We start from the raw sequence: 20,444 nt of genomic DNA on the forward strand, positions 1-20,444 counted from the left end.
GGAGATCAAGACACCAAGAAGTTTCAAGGAGTTTGTCTTACAAATAAGTGAATTCAAGGGTTAGCTAAAAGCCGTCTTTGCAGAAAGACAAGGTATCCGCAGATGAAGTTCCAGCATTGAACATCACAAGAATATAAGACCCGTCGCTTCCCTGATGGGAATACCAATCTTTATGTAATGGCTAAAAAAATGGTTGTTGTTAATGGCGGAAAAATAAATAAAATTAGGCGGTGTATAGATACCGGCCTAGCTAAACACTCAGGGAGTGAGGAGGGGGAGATTGTTCATGGGATATTCATCACAGGCTTTTTAGATCCTGAATAGCAAATAATATACAACAACACACGAAAAAGATCAAAATAAAAATAATTCCTTCTTCCCCTCCCTTCTTGGTTTTGATTAAATTTTCTGGGGTGCGCAATGCGCATTAGGCACGGGTCATGGCAGGAAACAAACTCTGAGGTCTCCTCTGCGTCTCTGCCGTTGCATACAAACCCTGCACTTCCCAAGTCCTTGGTATAGCTTTGATGACTAATCTATGAGACTTAACTAAATGAGACTTAACTCCTTTGGAACCAATTCCCTTCGGAGAATCCTTGGCTATCGCTGGTCAGACTTTGTGTCCAACGAGCGGTTTCTGAGAGAGACTCAGATGAGATTTGTTACCTGTATGGTCCGTGACTGTTAACTGCGGCTGTATGGACATGTGGCTCGTTTTCCGGACGCTGATCCAGCTCACCAGTTACTCTCAGCAAGTGCGCCTCATGAGTGGAGGAGGCCAACGGGCCAACCGTGTGCCTCATGGTTGCAGCAGGTTGATCGGTATCTCAAGGAGGTAGGGATGTGCCAGGCATCATCCTGGGGGATGGCCAGACGGAGGCCGCTGGAGTACCATCGGAAAGTGGATGCGGCGACGCACTGCTCCGGCGCATGCTCCCTTACCGGACCTGACCTGCCTAATCTATGACTAATGATTTCTGGGGGATCCTGCCCAGGAGGATAACCAGCTTTGCAAGGGTGGAGTTTGCAGTTTTATCACGTGTGCACATGTATCATACACAAATCTTCCTCTCTTTTTTTGCATCAGAAACCTTCGTCAGAGTTCCCTGATTCCACCACATCGTTGGTTTCATTGAAATCCGGAAATCCATTCTAGAGTTATAGCATGACAGACAGGCAGACGGAGACAGGCAGACATGGTTTTTTTAAATAATATACATGTCCCTGGTGACTGAACAGCTTCTTAATTTCTGCAGATTGACAGACAGGGGTTCTTCAGCTTGCCTATATCTAGGGTGAGGCATACAAGGGAAAGTCATTTTCAAAGTTGTACAAATTATTTTCCAGAGATTCAGACAGGTCATTAATGTAAATAAAAATGGGATGAGTCTCAGAGTATTGCCTTGAGGAACACCAGAATCTAATGGGATCACAGAAGAAACAATCCAGGGCGACATACACGCTGCTTGATTGTCAGCTATTTAAGAGAGGACCTCAGTGGATACCACATGCAGATAGCAAAGTGAGCAGGGCTAGTTCAATGTCAAACTAGAGGGATTTCTCTGACCTCTTTCTTGCTGGAAGTTCGGGGCATTCATCCATTGTTGCGTTGGAATGAGCATGCCCAGAGTGCAGTCACAGGCACAGTGCCACATTTGGTGAGCTAAGATTACATAATTGTGTCACAGTGTCTCTTTTCTATATTCATAAATAAAGGCAGCACCAACTCTTTGTGGTTAAAAGTGTTTCAACCAATCAGTGGTTAAAATGTCAGATCTAAGAAATTCAAGGCAAGGCTTAGATCCAAAGTTTCAACTACAATCTGGTGATGCCTTCATGTTTGAATATGGGTCTTCCCAATGACGAACAGTTTTCCCTGTTTTATGTATTGCCTGTTGTGTTTGCCAATTTGGGATCATCCAGGAAAGCACGACAGTCTGCGCTGCTACTTCCTGTTTCGTGTCAAGCTTCAGACAGTTGAAATCTGGTGTTGTGACTTTGGCTGCTTTTTCTGGATTCTGTGAAGGTCATAGTCTGTCTCCAGTGAAAAAAAACACTGCAGAATACTTGCTGAAGCAAAAATAGAGCTGGAATTTGGATTTGAAGAGTGGTAGGGGGGGGGAGTAATGGGAGTTGTTTGGAAATAGATAAGCACTTAAATTTAAGTTGGGAAAACAGCCTTTTCTATTTTTGCCGCAATAAAACACACACACACACACACACACACACACACACACACACTCACACTCACACTCCTGCTTTTAATACAATTAATTAACCCCTCTTTTTTGTTTGTCTGTGAGCAGGATGTCTCAAACAGTTATGGACGGATTTGGATGAAACTTGGTGGACAGGTTGGGTGTGTGACCAGGAAGAATTGATTAGATATTGATGAAGATCCAAATTTGGATGTAGGAATTATTTTATCCTTAAGTGATTCTTCACCATTGCATGATAGGGCCAAAAACCATGTATAACATGGTATTTCAAAAAGTTGTGCACAGATTATGACAAAACTTGGTCGATGATTTGGCTAGGTGAGAATAACAAGCCGATTAGATTTGTTTCAGCGAATCCAGATCCGACCTATCAGTGGGATACGAAACGTAAACTGTTCAGCCTGTTGGAGGTATGCGCTCTACCGAGTGCTGTTCTCGTTGACTATCTTGAATCTTGTGTTTCAGGCTTTTCTCAGATTACCTTTATTTTGGACATAATAACAAGTCTGTGGAGGATTTTCATAAAAAGACTGAAGAATCCATAAATATGTTTCTCAACTGCACATCCGACTACTCTTTACGTGTTTGCATCTATGACTACAAGCTCAGCATTGACATGTCGGTAAGTAAAATATATTTTCCTTTTTTTATTGCGATAGCCACCACTCTTGCTACGGATTTCGTTTTGTACAATTTTCATGAGATTCGGCCAAAACATTTTCTAACCGATTTTATTTTTCAGCTTTATTTTATTATTAACTTTTATTTATTGATGTAATTCACTGGAATGTGTTTACGAGGAAACAATGACATAATACATGCAACATGATTACATTTTCGCTCCTGGGTGATGCCATGGTAAACCCTAGGGAAGTGATTATCATTGATTTATCATTGTGTGATTGGTTTCATGACATCAGTAGGCAAGTGACAAGTAAGGCTCATGCTTTCATTTGAACTTTGAAGGATGGTTACCAGAAAACAACGCCAGCTAAAACAATAAAACAAGCTCATGTTGACATTGGCATTGCTTATCAGGACCCAGAATATCGGGCATCATGAGTCGTAATGTAAACTACGCTGATCATCTATTGCATCAGTGACACAATGAATATAGTGGGTGGTTCGTGTGCAGCCACCCAGCTGCTGGTTGCATCATTTCTGTGGGCGCGTCTGCCGCTTATGTCAATGCCTCTCTTTAACCAGTTATCTGGTACTCATTTTCCGACCTCGGAAGGATGACAGGCTGAGTCAACCCCACCTGGCATTAATTCAATGGGATTACAAACTCAGGACCTTAGGTTCCCAATCCCACCGCCCAAACCATTAGGCCAACACAATGAATATAGTGTTCCACAATGATGCCTAACTTAAGGTAAACAATCTACCAACAACCAAAGGTTCCTCCAATATGACAATGCTCGGCCATTGCACATTGTGACATATAACAACAACAACAACAACATGCATTTTAAGGCCATTTTCCCTGCTAGAGCGGGGGTTAGCCTTGCGGTCCCCATGACAATCTTCTCCATTTTGCCCTATTTTCTGCATCTCTACTTGTTAACCCCCTTGCCCGCATTTCTTCTTCCACCATCTTTAGCCAAGTCTTTCTCGGTCTTCCCCGTCCTCTACTTCCTTCTACATTCATTTCCATCACTCTTCTCAACCAGTCACTTTCATCCTTCCTCAACACATGACCAAACCATCTCAACCTGTTCCTCTTCACAACATCAATCACAGGCTCTATTCCCATCATTTTTCGCAATTCATCATTTGTCTTCCTCTCTCTCAACGATACTCCGCACATCCATCGAACCATTCGCATTTCCACCCTTTCCAACCTTCGTTGCTGCTCTACGTTCATGACCCATGTCTCGCTCCCATAAATCATAACACTTCTCACACATGCAGCATACACCTTTCCCTTCAGCTTCAACGACACTCCCCTCCTTATCAGCACGCCACTCAGTTCCCAAAACTTCTTCCATGCACATCTCACTTTAGCAACCGTTGCCGAGTCTGATCCACCTTCTCCATTCAGCATGTCTCCGAGGTAGCAAAATGTTTTCACACCTTCCAGCTTCACGCCATCTCCAAGATCCAACTCAACATTTCCTTCATCTGCAGCGCCCTCTGTGCACACCTTGCATTTGAATGTAGCTGCCACACTGGTTAATGACCCTCTCAGGCCACTACATTTTTGATGAACCCACTCAGCGCACATTGTACATTGAATGGAGTTCACTCCGACACCCTTCCTGCACACAGCACAAGGCCACTTCCCAGTTCTTTCCACCTCACCACATGCTTTACCACTTGCCATCACCTTCGTCTTTCTGATATTCACCTTCAGACCTTTTGTCTCCAGGTCATTCCTTCCACTTGTTCATCTTTTCCTTCAGTCCATCCATACTTTCCGCAATCAACACCAGATCATCTGCATTCAACAACTCCCATGGTAAACCCTCCGTTACGTTCTGAGCCAGCACCTCCATCACAGCTACAAATAGTAGTGGACTTAGTATCGACCCCTGATGCACTCCCACCTTCACCTCAAACTCACCACTGTTCCCGTCCTTCGTCCTAGCAGCTGTGCGCGCTCTTTTGTACATTGCCATCACTACTCTGATCAACCATTCCTTGTGACATTGTGACATATATATATATATATATTTATATATATATATATATATATATGACTTGTGGTTGGGATTAAAATCGAATTAATCTATTTTTAGTTCTCCAACCTTTAATAAGCAAAATAAACAACTGCTCGACGTTCCGATCAGCAACACAGATAAACGTGCATCCACTGACCTTTCTCAAGAGTAAAGCAAAACAATTCTATACCCTCCCTTATATAAGGGGAAAAGGGGTGGGGATACCGAAATTCTAGAACAATGCCATTCAATGCCATTCTAGAACAACTCGTGCCATTCAAATTTAAACCGTAAATCAAAAACAAAAACAGTTGAACCAACTGAGACCATACATTAGGATGTTACATCAAAACAACCGTTAAATCACACGTTGAATTAAACAAAACGTTGCATAATTCAAATAAATCAATGAAAAATAAACAACATGATTAATTGCTTCAAGTGATGGTGGTAACTTAAATGAATTAAGCTAAACGGATACATCGCAAACTTAAAGTGAGAATATATACCTAAGTGACAGCAACCGAGGTAATAACTTATATGCTTGGTGACGGTTTCTCTGGTACGTTTCTGCATGAGAGGGCCAAACGCTAGTGGTAAGTCCAACACTTCCTCTGTGAGCAACACAACAGACTCCTCCACATGCCATGCCTCCAAAATCCTCCTTCTTCGTTTACTGGGAGTTGCACCCAAAATGCTGGCTTTATCCCATAGGGGAATATGGCCAGCCTTCAGACCATGTTTGAAGACCACACAAATACATATCGTCAGAAAACTATTTGATTGCACCTGGTACATTGTTTTGTAATCTATCTGAAAATGTCTTCAGCAATGTCCCTTTCAGGGTCCCCAAAGTCTTCAATTCTCTCTTCTACTGCATTCTTCTGATGCCAGAAGCTCCTTTGCTACAACAAAGAACTGCAGATTATTTTTATTTTTATAAACCACCAGCAGCTACCCCAGGTTGCATGCATTCTTCAAGAATCACATACCGAGGTACCCTTCCCAATTCTAAGCTGTCTCTCCCTTCAGTGATTTGAGAGTGCTGCCCATTGTCACCTCATGCTTTCTCCTATATTATCTTCCAACTTATTCTCCTCTTTCTGACTCCATTCACTCCACCCTTTTCCATAATCCATTCATCCAGAAATCCACTATCTTTGCATGTACAGTATAATATACTAAGCATATGGTTGCTAGAGGGGAAAGCAAGGAAAAGAGAAGTGAGTAAAAGTAAAGGAAGAAGCACGACAGAACTGACGAGAGACAACGCATCTGGAAATTTAACGCAATATATATATTTTTTTTTTGTATACAAGATCGAGGCTCGTGAAAGATCTAACATTAATTACACAAAAAGTCAAACCGACACACAAAACACAGAAAACAAGGGGAGCGGCAGACAAGATGGGGAGAGAGGGGGAAGGACACAAACACAACATTTGAGAGCAAGGACATCGGGAGGACTTGGGGGGAGGTGGCAGAGGTATAAAACATATGAATACTGCAAGGACTCTGGGGTGAATTAGCGGGGGTAGAAAAGATAAAGGTTTTGGATGGGGGAAGATAAGAGATGGTGGTGAACAGCTGTTTTAAAGACCTGGAGGGAGGAGTGGTATTGAAGGGAGTGGGGGAGTTTGTTCCAGAGGCGGGAGAAAAGAGGAATGAAAGAGTGAAGGTGAGCAGAGAGCCTAGATTTTGGCAGTTTAACCATAAGAGGGTTGCAGGCAGATCTTGTGCGACCTGATGGAATATTGGGGGGACAGAGCACAGAGAGAGCTGGGGGAGCAAGGCCGGAGATGAGTCGGTAGAAGACAGAAAGACCACCAACCTGCCTGCGGTGAGTGAGTGAAAGGCCCTCGGAGTTAACTTAATCGCAGGAGATTCCAATTATTCTGAAAGCTTTGGCCTCAACAGCGTGAAGCCGAGCTAGGTGTGAGGCAGGAGTACCAGCCCAGAGGGGGGAACAGTATTCCATTGAGCTGCAGATGAAAGCCTTGTATGTGGTGAGGAGCTCAGGTGTGCCAAGGAAGGACTTCGCATGACAGAGGATGCCCAGTCGGCGACTGGCTTTGGAGGCCAGCTTGGAAATGTGGTTTTCCCAAGAAAGATCATGGCAGATAGTGAGACCCAAAAGCTTGAGCGACAGAACCTCTTGGACAGGATTGTTGAGAAAGTAGATGGGAGGGTTTTCCAGTCGGTCCTTTCGGAGAGACATTGTAAGAGTGTGAGATTTGTCAGAATTGAAAGACATGTTCCACTTGTTTGACCAGTCTGTGATTTTGTCCAGATCTGCCGAGAGTGAGGAGGCTGCAGACTGCCGATCTGAGGGATGAGGAATGGAGCGGCAGACAGTGGAGTCATCAGCAAAGAGATAGAGAGGATTTTCCAGAGAGTCGGAGAGATCATTGATGAAGACCAGAAATAGCACAGGGCCCAGAACACTACCTTGGGAACTCCAGCCAGAACAGGAAGGGGAGATGAGAGAAATACATTCAGGGCCACACGTTGCCTACGACCAGAGAGGAAGTCCGCAAGCCATGAGTGGAGATTTCCATGGATACCATAGGAGGAGAGTTTGGTGAGCAGAGCTGGGTCCCAGACCGTATCGAAGGCACATGATATGTCAAGTGAGACAGCTCTGATTTCCTGTTTGGCATTGAGGACCTCCATCCATTGTTGAGACAGCAGAAGCAACATGTCCAGAGTAGAATGACCTGGTCTGAATCCAAATTGATGATCAGAGATCAAGCCATTGGAGAAGAGGAAGGATTTGATATCCGAAGCAATGATGGATTCCATGACTTTTCTGATAATTGGAAGCAGGCTGATTGGTCTGTAGTTGCAAGGATCTGTTTTTGCACCTTTTTGTGTAAAGCGGTCATGTTTACTGATGTCCAAGATGCTGGCAGATGACCTTGAGCAAAAGAGAGGGTGAAAACAACAGAGAGAAGGTGAGATAGAGCGGCAGAGCAGGATTTTAGGACCCGTGGGCTGATGCCGTCTGGTCCAGTTGCAGAATCAGAGTCGAGGTTTGATAAAAACTTCTCCACCTTGTCAGGAGAGAAGGACACAGAGTCCAGGAGCAGTTGGGTTCGACTGCGAAAGGTGGGAACAGAGAGAGATGGGTTTGGGACACAAGATTTTGAGGCAAACACAGAGTTGAGGCATTCAGCTTTGTCACGTGCGGTGTCAACTGCATAGCCATTTGAGGTAAGGGAGGGAATGGAGGGGGAACAAACACCAGAAACGGATTTGACCAGACGCCACCAGGATTTGGAGGAAGGAGACAGGTTTGAGAGTTCAATCTTGAGTGTGGAGAGATAGTGCTTCCTGGCACTCCTGAGGGTAGACACACACTTGTTTCGAGCTTGGTGGAAGGAACTGAGATTGCCTTCAGTTGGATTTGCCTTCCAAGAGGCAAAGGCAAGTTGTTTCTGGGCAACTGCCTCACCACAAGATTCAGTGTACCATGGACGGGAGGAAGGGTAAGACAACTGAAGACGAGATGGGATAAATCTGTGCATGGGAGAGAGCAGTTTGCTTTGGAAGAATTCCCAGGAAGAATTGATGTCAGAGACAGTAGAGATGGGAGACCAGTCCAGATGATTGATGGCTGCTTGCAGACCATGCCAGTCGGCCTGAGTGAAATACCAGACGCGTCGGCGCAGAGGAGCCTCTCTGAGAATGGCCAGAGAGATGTCCACTTTAACAAGCACATGATCAGAAGAACCGATTGGAGCAGAATAAGAGCAGCAGACATTTGCAGGGAAGTTAGTCATAACCAAGTCCAGAAGAGAAGATACTCCATTGACTGAGATCCGGGTCAGGAAATTGACAGATTGTGTCAGTCCCAATGAGTCGCAGAAGTCCTTTGCTGAGGTGCCATGGCTGGTGAGAGATGAACCCACACCCAGCCAGCTGGAATGATGACAGTTGAAGGCGCCACATATGAGGAAGAGAGAGTTTGGATGAGTTGATAGAAGTTGGTCCATGTTGTCCGACAGCGAAATGTAAATGGAGCCATCAATGTTTGGAGGACGGTACAGAACACATATGAACAAAAGGTGGAAGTGGAGAGGAAGCCGTAGCCAGAGGTACTCCTGGGGGTGGGGTGGAGAGAGGGCAGTGCAGGGAGAGTGAGGAAGAGAGTTTTTGATAAAGATAGCCACCCCACCCCCAGGTGGAGGCTCAGAACTGTCACACCAGAGGAGGGAGTAACCAGGAAGAGATATGAAGGAATCAGAGACATCTTGAAGGAGGAAAGTTTCTGTTGAGCAGATCGTCTGGATTGTCAGAAGCAACCTGAATGGAGAGATCAATCAGGTTTGAGCGAAGGCCCCGGATGTTTGAGGTCCATACCGTTAATGAGGAGAGAGGGGGAGCATCAGGTGCAGGACAGGGGAGGGGAGGGGTAGGGTCAGATGAAGGGTGAGAGGGGGAGGTAGGAAGAGCAGTTGATAGTGTGTCAGAGATTACAGAAGAGTTACAAGAAAGGGAAGGATAAGGAGGATGAAAGGTTTGATGGTGATGGGATGAGGCACAGTGAGGGGTTGTTTGAGGGGGGGCAGAGGAAAGTAGAAGGTTGGGGGAGGTGGAGGTATAAGATAGAAGGGAGATGAAGTGGGGAGGAGGCAGCTTTGAGAGGGAGGTGGGAGGAGGGAGAATTTGGGAGGGATGGTTGGGGGGAGATTTGAAGGGGAAGGGTTAGGGGAGAGTTTTGAATGGGAGGGGCAAGGGGGGAGTTTAGGAGGGGAAGGGCAAGGGGGGAGTTTAGGAGGGGAGGGGCAAGGGGGGAGTTTAGGAGGGGAGGGGCAAGGGGGGAGATTTGGAGGGGAGGGGCAAAGGGGGAGATTTGCAGGGGAGGGGCAAGGGGGGAGTTTAGGAGGGGAGGGGCAAGGGGGGAGTTTAGGAGGGGAGGGGCAAGTGGGGAGATTTGGAGGGGATGGGCAAGGGGGAGTTTAGAAAGTGGATGCTTAATGAAAGATGAACATTTATAACAAATTGGGTTTGTTGTGATTTTCAAGTTAGCGATCCGTTTAAGAACGATGGAGGAGGGGTGGAATGAATGAGAATTTAGAGCATGGAGTGATTTGGAATCATAAGATATTGAATATTTTTTTGAAATGGAATGAGTTTTAGAGGAAATTGAAAGGAGCCTTTTAAATAAGAAGAAAAACAGCGTGTTGTAATATACGACTGAATAAAACATTCCAGGGGAAAGTTTAAACATATTTAAACAGAACCATGAAGAACAATCTTATATTCACAAAAATACCAATGGGGAGAGGGAGCCTAGAGGGACGACCATGAGTCACTTGAACAGGGCAAAAGGTGGAAGGCAAGGGGAAAATGGGGGCGGGGCGAGACAGCGCACGTGGGCAGAGGCAAAAGCACACGATGGGACAAAAGCACACGAGGAAAAAGGGAAATAAAAGTTTTTTTTGTTTGTTTGTTTTTTGGTTTTTTTTGGGGGGGGGGGTGTGGGGGTTACAACCAAAGGTGGGCGGTCCGCTTCGAAAGTCCGCTTATCCACTTATCCGCTGCAGCGGACTAACGTTTTCGAAGCGGATAAGCGAATCGGAACAACCCCCGGAAACCGAAGCGGATAAGCGTAAGCGGACTACCGAAAAATTAAAGCGCATCGCGATTCGCCAAATCAGCTGTTAGCCTGAGCCGTTACTCTAGAATTGTGAATATTTATTTAAGTGAATAATAAGTGAAAACTGAATATTTTATTGGACGCTAGAGCGGCAATAACGTCAAGATGGAGAGATTTCTGACTCTCCAGCCCAGCGGCAGTGCCAGGGACAGGCACACGAGCAACGCAAACCAGCAGTCCCAGCACAGCGACATCCACAACCCGGCGGTCAACATGATGGGGGACGTGGAGGACAGTCAGGAGATCTGCGCCCTGACCCCGCAGGAGGCAGAACAACGACGCCATCTGCGACCTGGTGAGGGACAAGCTCATCAGGGACCTGCTCGCCCTCGTCCTGCCTGACGAGCACCTGGACCCTGCCCCCCAGCAGGGACCCCAGCCCGGCTCGAGCAGTACGGACTACCTGTTCGCCATGGAGGAGGGGCAGCAGGAGGAGAACCTCGAGGAAAAGATCAGGGAAGAGGTCAACAACTGGTCGAGGAAGCCGCTGAGGGGGAACCCGGGGCTCTCGCCCAATCTCTTCCCGCTCGAGTTCCGTGATGCTTGGGTAACTCTATTTCTCAGGCATAACACGCCGCTCCCGAGCTCTGCCTCGGTCGAGCGCGTGTTCAGCTACGGGTCGGACATCCTCAGGCCTAAGAGGTCGGCCCTGGCTGCACCGAACTTCGAGGCCCTCGTCTTCATGAAGGGCAACCTCCAAATCCTCAAGAAGGCCCACGAGGTGGAGGAGGAAGACGAGGACTAGTCAACAGACTGCTAGTCTGTTGACTAGTAGACTCTCTTGTCAAAGAAAGGACGGGCAAATTGATTTTTCTTTAATGTAACTTGCATATATTAAAATTATATTTAAATTAACTGTAGAGTAGAGTAGAGTCGAGTGGAAAACTTTATTTCAATAAATTTTGAATAAATTTTATTTAAATAAAAATGTATATTTTTGATCTTAAAAGCTTTGTTTCTCTTTGTAGTAGTTAGAAATGGCTATTTAGGCTTAAAAAGCATTAAATTCCCTTTAGAAACGTCAAAAATCGCTTTAAAAACGTCGAAGCGCTTTTAAAAAATCGAATCGAAGCGGATAAGCGGATAAGCGGTAAGCGGACTAAGATTTTCGGCCGCTGAAGCGGATAAGCGAATCGGACTACACGGGCTGGCGGAGCGGATAAGCGGTAAGCGGACTTAAAATTTTCCGAATCGCGCCCACCTTTAGTTACAACGTTAGACAAATAGTAGATGTTCGATGAAGTTTGGGGGAGAAGGGAAAATCAAAAAACCTAGCAAAACCAGCAATAGACAAGCACAGCGATTTTTGCTTTGTGTTCGCTGCCTGAATAAATGAAAAACATATTGTGGGAATTCAGCATACTGTACGGCTTTAATTTGGACTTTCCTTGCTTTCAATTACTTGGAGGAAAGCAGAATCATGTTCATGCAGACATACCCCAGGAATTCAAAGTTGCACTGCAAACTAATAGTTATCAAACTTATTAACTGCATTCCAAGTTACAAACCAAACTAATAAACAGCAATTGTATCATCGTAACAAACACCATGAGTACGGAGGTCGGTTACAAACATTCCTTCCAACAATCTGTAGCTTTGCCCAAGGAAGCATCTTCATACTCAGCCTTCCCATAAACTTAAGTCACCTTAGAATCAGCATAATGTATCAACCTTTCCATTGTTCCACTGGGAGAGACCTGCATAGATGAAAGGTTTTCATTGGATAGTTTGAGTTGGATGTTTAGTGGAGTACAATCCGACTGTCACCATGGTGCTTCGCAGGCACAGCACTGCACCACAGAGTGTTCCGTACATTTGATAGACATGTTAAGCTGGCTTTCTTTTTGATAGCACTTACTTTTGGACATTTCCAAAGTACATTTTGCAAAAAGAGGCTATTCTGTGCCCAATTTATACTCTGGCCCAATGCAACATTTCTATCCTGGTTAATGTCTGTTTCGGCAGCAACCTGTAATGGAGTAGCAACTCGTCCACAGTTAGAACGAGAACGGCACTCAGTAGAGAGCACACCTCCGCCTGGTTGGCCATATCACTCAATGGTGAAGAATCACTTAAAAATTATACTGGCTGCATGGATCCGGACCTGGGTATTCAACAAAATTGAATCGATTCTTCCTTGTCACACACAACCTGTCCAACAAATTTCATACAAATGCATCCATAGCTTTTTGAGATATCCTGCTATGTATAGTTTTTGGCCCTATCTGCCAATGGTGAAGAATCACTTAAGGAATTAAATAATTCTCATCCGAATCCATATTCAGATCTTCACCAAAATCGAAGTGAATCGTCCTTGTCAGACACCCAACCAGTCCACCAAGTTTTGTCCAAATCCATCCACAATTTTTGAGATATCCTGCTATGTATCGTTTTTGGCCCTATCTCCCAATGGTGAAGAATCACTTTAACAATTCTACTAGTCGGATCCAAATCCGGATCTTCACCAAAATCTAATCATTTCGTCCTTGTGACATATGCTACATCTCTGCCAAATTTCCTCCAAATCTGTCCACAACTTTTTGAGATCTTTCGTTCACAAACCGACAGACAGACAGACAAATGGACAGACAGACATGGGTGAAAACATAACCTCCATCCACCTTTGGTGGCGGGGGTAACGAGAGAGTTCATAGAACACGAACACGTTCATAAAACAAATCCATATTCTGATCTTCACCAAAATCGGATCGAATCGCCCTTGTCAGACTCCCAACCGGTCCACCAAGTTTCGTCGAAATCCGTCCACAACTTTTTGAGATTTCAAAAATCAGATCAGACAGGCAGACAGACTAAAATATGATCTCACTCCTCTCTGTGCATGCGTGATCGGGCCAAATTCAGAGCCAAAGCACTGCTAAACTGCAGGTTTGGTTTTCGATTCATGTTCCGATTTGTGTTCAAAATATAACATTCAATCCAAATAAGTTGTTTCTCAATGATAAACTGACGTTTGATGCAGACGGATGTGACCGATTGCTTAATCCTGCTTTTCGCTTAGTTTGCATGGGGTAACAATGTTGACTCTTCTTCATGGAAGCACAATGCCCCAGTTTTGAAGAATGTAATGCATGGGTTTCTAATTATTTTTAGGTACGGCTACGGATTGGACTGTACGTGGTATTCCTGCTGGATTGGCTCAGTACATTCCCTCAAGAGCAGATGATTGTGCTTTGCCTTGAGGACTTCAGCAAAAACCCTGTGGTCTTCATCAGAAAAATCACCAACTTCCTGCAGCTTGGTAAATCAACATTTCACTTATAAGGAAGCTATTTATTTATTTATTTATGTCAAACTTATATACATTTTTGATGTGTGCATTATTGTAAAATTTGGAGACATTTTCTACTCCAAACAGCTTCCTTCAAAATGCAACCATAAACTGTGGCCTTTGAAAGATATATTTTGATATTGTAAGGATTGAGCTGGAATGCAAGTGTAATCTGGATTCGTTTTTCTTGACATTCCCTGAGTATTCACATAATTTTTATGTTTGCATTTTTGAGATCTGGCCAGGGTATCAGCATTTTTATGTTTGCATTTTTGAGATCTGGCCAGGGTATCAGCATTTTTATGTTTGCATTTTGAAGGAAACCTCAGGATGCTGGGATTGCAAATTCAACTTGTTGAATATTCTGAGTTAATTTGTCACTTTTCTACTGATGTAGCAACCATGGGTGAAACAGACAGACATGGGTGAAAACATAACCTCCATCCACCTTTGGTGGCGGGGGTAACGAGAGAGTTCATAGAACACGATACCGTTCATAGACCACGAACACGAACACGAACACGTTCATAGAACAAATCCATATTCTGTTCATAGAACAAATCTTTTAAAAACTTTTCTACTGATGTAGAAAGTTAGTTTTCTACTATCTTTTTTTTTTCAAAAAAATGTTTTTTTTTGTTTGTTTGTTGTTGTTTTTTGTTTAAAACACTCCCAGGCAATCAGACCAACAGCTCTCTTATATTGTAGACTAGCAGAAGTACCCGGCATTGCCGGGTGGGGGAGGGGCGGGGATGGGGGGGAGGGGAGGGGAACGGGGGGGAGGGGAGAAGAGGGGGGGGAGGGGAGAAGAGGGGAAGGGGGAGAGGGAGAGGGGGAGGGGGACAGGGGAGAAGAGGGGGGATGGGGAGGGAGAGGGGGAGGGGAGTGGGGAGGGGCGAGGGGGGGGAGGGGGGAGGGGGAAGGAGATGGGCCAGTCAACAATGACGTTGCAGTTCTCATGGTCGGAGAGCAGCACAACAATCGCGACATCGTCCTGCATCTTCGCAAGAGCACGAAGCGGATTTTGGAGACTCACCGATCCTGTGACCCATGCCCTCCAGTACCGGCGTTGCCGGGCCGGGGAAGGGAGACCCGTACTTTCCCAGCCCGTACATTCGCCCTCTCGACTCAAGCTCGTATTCGATTCGTATTCGACATCGAAAGGGGAAAGGGGAAATCCTTCGTATTCGAATTCGTAAACACGAAATATGAATTAAAATTTAATTCATATCGCACAAAATCGACACAAAACACGATCGCATAAAGGTGAAAAAACGCAATTGCTTTTCGCCCTGAATTACGTGCAAACGTGTGACGTGTGACGGGATGGAACATCACGTGATCGCTCTGAGCGAATCAGCGAGCTGTTCTGGCACGGGAGGGGGAGGGGGGACGGGCGAGGGGGGAGGGGGAAGGAGATAGGCCAGTCAACAATGACGTTGCAGTTCTCATGGTCGGAGAGCAGCACAACAATCGCGACATCGTCCTGCATCTTCGCAAGAGCACGAAGCGGATTTTGGAGACTCACCGATCCTGTGACCCACGCCCTCCAGTACCGGCGTTGCCGGGCAGGGGAAGGGAGACCCGTACTTTCCCAGCCCGTACATTCGCCCTCTCGACTCAAGCTCGTATTCGATTCGTATTCGAAATCGAAAGGGGAAAGGGGAAATCCTTCGTATTCGAATTCGTAAACACAAAATATGAATTAAAATTTAATTCATATCGCACAAAATCGACACAAAACACGATCGCATAAAGGTGAAAAAACGCAATTGCTTTTCGCCCTGAATTACGTGCAAACGTGTGATGTGTGACGGGATGGAACATCACGTGATCGCTCTGAGCGAATCAGCGAGCTGTTCTGGCACTGGCTGAGATTAGCGGGTACTTCGCTGAAATGCGCTGAGGTAAATATGAATAAAAAATATGGATCTCGTCAAATATGGTCTCAGCCATGTTCGTCTCAGGCTCAATGGCCATGAGTAGGTGATAAATGTTGCTTCTGGGACACCTCCGTTTAACATGGGAAATCCCTATCTAATGTCATTTACCCCCCTGTCTTTTTCAAAAATCATAAACACCTCTATTTCTCCCTCTATGAACCTATAATCCTTCTCACCTTATGAACCTATAATCCTTCTCGCCTTATGAACCTATAATCCTTCTCACCTTATGAACCTATAATCCTTCTCGCCTTATGAACCTATAATCCTTCTCGCCTTATGAACCTATGATTTTCTTCCTTTATGAACCTATGATCCTTCTCGCCTTATGAACCTATGATTTTCTTCCTTTATGAACCTATAATCCTTCTAGCCTTATGAACCTATGATCATTCTCACTTACATGTAATTTTTACCCTATTCCCCCCACTACCCCCTTAATGTAGTTCCTTAGACCACTCTACTAATGAGCCTATAAATATATTATCTCTTTCTAACTTTTTAAAGAGTTCCATTCTCCAATAGAACTCATCCCCATCAAGTATATTTATAAAGTATACAGGTTCCTTAACCTTTTGTTGTGAAAGTATATCACGGAGGGTTCTTGTTTGACCTCCTCCTCTCCCACATACCATTTTAAAATTATAATATTTATTATCCGATTGATAACCATTAAAGTTCTCACTCCACTCTAATATATTTTTCTTCCCGCCCTCCATTACCCCACTTAACAAATGAATACGTTTATCCGTCTTGAGAACCTTCTGACCAGTGATTCTCTCAACCTCTTGAATCTGATATTTTTCACATTCGTTATGTTTTCCATTTATATACCAAGGTTGATTACACCTCCACTCTTTAGTCTGGTTGATACTTGGTTCTATCATTTATATAATAGTAAAAAAGGCGGCGGTAGCCCGTTAAAATCCCTAACCCCCCTTTTTAACTTATCACTTATATATATATATATCTTATCACTTATATATATCTTATCACTTATATATCTTATCACTTATATATCTTATCACTTATATACTTATATAACCATAAGGGAGACTATCAATTCCATTTTCTAAAATAAACCTCTTATCATCAAAAGCCCCCAATGCTTTCTTATTCACCTCTTCTGAATATAATTGATGTTTATAACTTCTTATTCCATTAATATTTCTAAACTCTTCTTTCTTTGTTGTTAAACAGTTATAATAATCCTTAAAGTTTATTGTTTCTTTAATGACATTTTTCTTTACACCTTTTAACTTCTTATCAGTCTTTTCAACGTTATTCACAATGTATTTATAAGCATAAGCCTTCGACCTCAATCCCACAAATTCACTCATAACATTTCCTCCCAATTCATCCTTGAACTTTCCAATCACCTTTTTATTTTTAGAAGAGAACAACTCACTCTCTGGACTGTAATTACTTGTATCATAGATATTAATGTCCTTTTTCATGTCTGAATAAACATCATCAGTATTAATTTTTAAAATAAAACTATCAGTATCCATATACAACAATGACACATTATCCTTATACTTTGATTTTAGATTAATATAAAAGTAATCATACATTAATGACTTTGACAAGTCAAGAATTGATGTTCCAATGTAAATAGGTTTGTCCATTTCAATACTCTCTTTAACCAAATGGATTGCACAAAAGTTCTCAGTAAAGACCTCAGCTCTAGTAAAACTCGGTCTATTAATTAATTTTGATGCTTGTTCCCAAGATGTTGCTAGTCTGATATTTTGTCTTTTCCTCACATTCTCCATGGTCTTACCAAAGACCGCATTATTCATCAATTTATAAAAGTCTTTCTCAAAATCTGTTTTTGACTCTGTTCTTCTTTGTGTATTAAAATCAATGTACCCCTTTAACCAATTACTTTGATTGAACTTTAGAACCCTGTGGATCTTCTCTACTCTTAGACCTTTTGATAAATATTGTCACAAATTTCTTTGGTGTAGTACATACTTTTTCTTGTTATATAATGTAGTAAGTAATTTTTCTGTTGATTCACCTATATCAAACGATCGTTGATAATCACTCAACCATTCTTTCTTTGGACTTTCTTTCTCACAAGCAAATGGAAGATCTTTATGTTTGATATGAAGTTCTTCAGGATATTTTAAATCGACCTCAAAATAATAACAAACCTTTGAATCATCCAATTCTTTTTGTGTAGAGATACATACAGCTTGTAAAACCTTTGTGTAGTCTTTTTCCTTTACCCATCTTAGTTTCCCATAAGGAAGAGCTTGAGACATTGCCCAGCCATACAAGTTGTTTGCGTCATAGTACATCAAGTAAGAACTCTCTTTCGTTGAATCATAATTTGGAAGATATTTGTTATTTGCTTTTGCGTATCTGCTCGAGCATACTTGTGAAATTCCACCTCTTTTTGCCTTTTCAATCATCAAAAGCATATCGACATCGGTTATCAAATCCAAAACTTGTTTTGTCATTTTCAACATCGCGCTCCAAGCCAATCCAGGTGCTGTGTAGTAGTGAGCAGGATCCAATCCATATCCAGTGCGACAAACAGATCTAAAGGCTTCAAATACATCAGCCAATAAAAGCACATCAGTTTTGAGATACAAATCGTGATACTCACCAAGATTCTTGATGTTATATTTTTCCCAAACATTTTGTGCGTGTACATAATCTTTATCAGATATATGACTGTTGTTTAATTTGTTATCGAAATTTTCTTTTAAAGGAAGTTGTGTTTCATTGAATCTCTCAAATGAGTCCATATAGTCATAGGGGTAAATTCCCTTTTGTGTTAGAAAATCTTTATCTGAAAAATACTCTGAAAGACATGGAAACTCTTTTAGATTTTGAACCAAGTTAGCCAATGGACTTGCCATGAATTTAAATGTATCAAGAAATCTGATATGAGTAAAAGGAGATGTGTGAATTGTTTTTGTGAATGAAATGTATTTCTGATCTGTGTTAGGAATTGCTGAAATGTGTCCAGATGTCTTTGAAAGTTCATTAATAAATAGATGCGTATCATAATGAGTGTTGTTATGAAGAAAGACAGGAATGAAAGAGGGGAGTTTATAATTAATATTACAACTTTGATGAGCCGGACCTCTATATTTACCAGTGAGATGACAATGATCTCTAACCTATAGACCTTCACCAATTTTTTCCTCACAAATATGACAAACATTGTTTTTTCTAAATTCCCTTTTCTGTTCACTCGTCAAGGACATTGGTTTATTGGTTTCTCTCATTATCTTGGTTAATCGGACACAGTCTTTTTCTAGTCGTTTCACAAACTCCTCTGGGGTATTTGAGCCTCTATACTCCTCTAACTTGTTATATTTATCACCAACGGATGATTTGATATAATAACAAAAACCGCAAGGAGTATGTTTTTGATATTTATTTGTGTATGATTCTTTTGGATCTGGAGAAGCAGTATCTATTTTTTCTAGAATACTTTCAAAATCAGCATATATAACAAATGGATGTTTGATCTTTTTCTTTTCATCTTTGAATGTGATCTTTGAGCCTTCTTTAGGCATATTGATTACCGTTGATTTATGTTCACCACAATAATTTGAATGTTTATCTAATCTTTCTTGTGTATGGAAGAAGTTAAGACAATGCAAACAAATATATATTTTATTTGTTCTTTTACATACTTGTGGTTTTATTAATTTAGCAATATCTTTGATGTATGTATAATGTGAATTTTCCTCTGAATTAAAATATAGAAGATTAATATGAGTTTGTTTACAATTGTCAGAAAGCTTTAAAACCTGAATGCTGTTTGTTTCTGTTAGACCATAAACATTAACTGATAAATTATTTATCTTTTCAAATTTAGGAATATCATTTAAAGCCATAGGAAACTTCAGATCTTTCGTATTTAATGTATTCTCATATTTTTTATAATGAGATACTCTTTCATCATGAAAATGTGGAGGATGTAAGTGTGCTAGAATAGACCAGAGAAAACATTTATTGTCTTTATTTTTGATATTGATAACTGCTTTTCTATTTTTGATAACACTGGGTAAATCAATGTAGGAAGAAGCTTTTAGAGGATCTGATTTAAGAATATGAATGTCTATGTAAATAATTTTTCCTATATTGAATCCACTTCCTACGATTGAATTGTCCACATCTTGCTCTTGTTTAATAAGTTCATCATAGACTCCTGATGTTTTAAAATCTTGATATGAAGATATAAAGTGTGGCTCAGTTCTCATGTATGGTGTATCTATAACTCCTTCGTCCTTTGTCATTTCTAATTTTACTCCCATATAAAATTTAAGTGGTTTCATTTCTTTTAGTGTTTTTTCAATCAACGTTTGAACAGCAGGTTTAACTATTTCTACAGCATCAACTATAGACTCTGGTTCAGGAGGTTTGAAGTTAAAGACTCTTATTTTAATATGTCCTTTGAATGCGCCATCAGAGTTTTTAGTTGTGATAAAATTTGATAAATGTAGAATTGTTTTAAGATGTATTTCGAAGCCTTTCTTGAGGATATTTTTATTACATGCAGAACAGTGTTTTGTTTCCTTCTGAATAGGAGATAGTAGGTGAAGTAGATTAAATGTGTGTTTGTTAGTTTTAAGGTGTCTTTTGTATTGTTTATATTCTTGTTCACAAACATCGCAATACGTTGCTTTGATCATATTTATT

At 42.2% G+C, this 20,444-nt stretch overlaps 1 protein-coding gene across 1 annotated transcript in view; it reads left to right on the forward strand.

Moving 5' to 3' along the window:
• The window catches only part of CHST15 (carbohydrate sulfotransferase 15), a 105,218-nt gene that overhangs the window by 62,040 nt on the left and 22,734 nt on the right, over positions 1-20,444 (forward strand). The window contains exons 6-7 of the mRNA XM_068106380.2: positions 2,685-2,841; positions 13,656-13,803. Coding sequence (XP_067962481.1) covers positions 2,685-2,841; positions 13,656-13,803 — 305 coding nt within the window. The remainder of the gene's footprint in view (positions 1-2,684; positions 2,842-13,655; positions 13,804-20,444) is intronic.

This window comes from Myxine glutinosa, chromosome 2 (assembly GCF_964187855.1).
Source record: "Myxine glutinosa chromosome 2, kmMyxGlut1.1, whole genome shotgun sequence".
NCBI lineage: Eukaryota > Metazoa > Chordata > Myxini > Myxiniformes > Myxinidae > Myxine > Myxine glutinosa.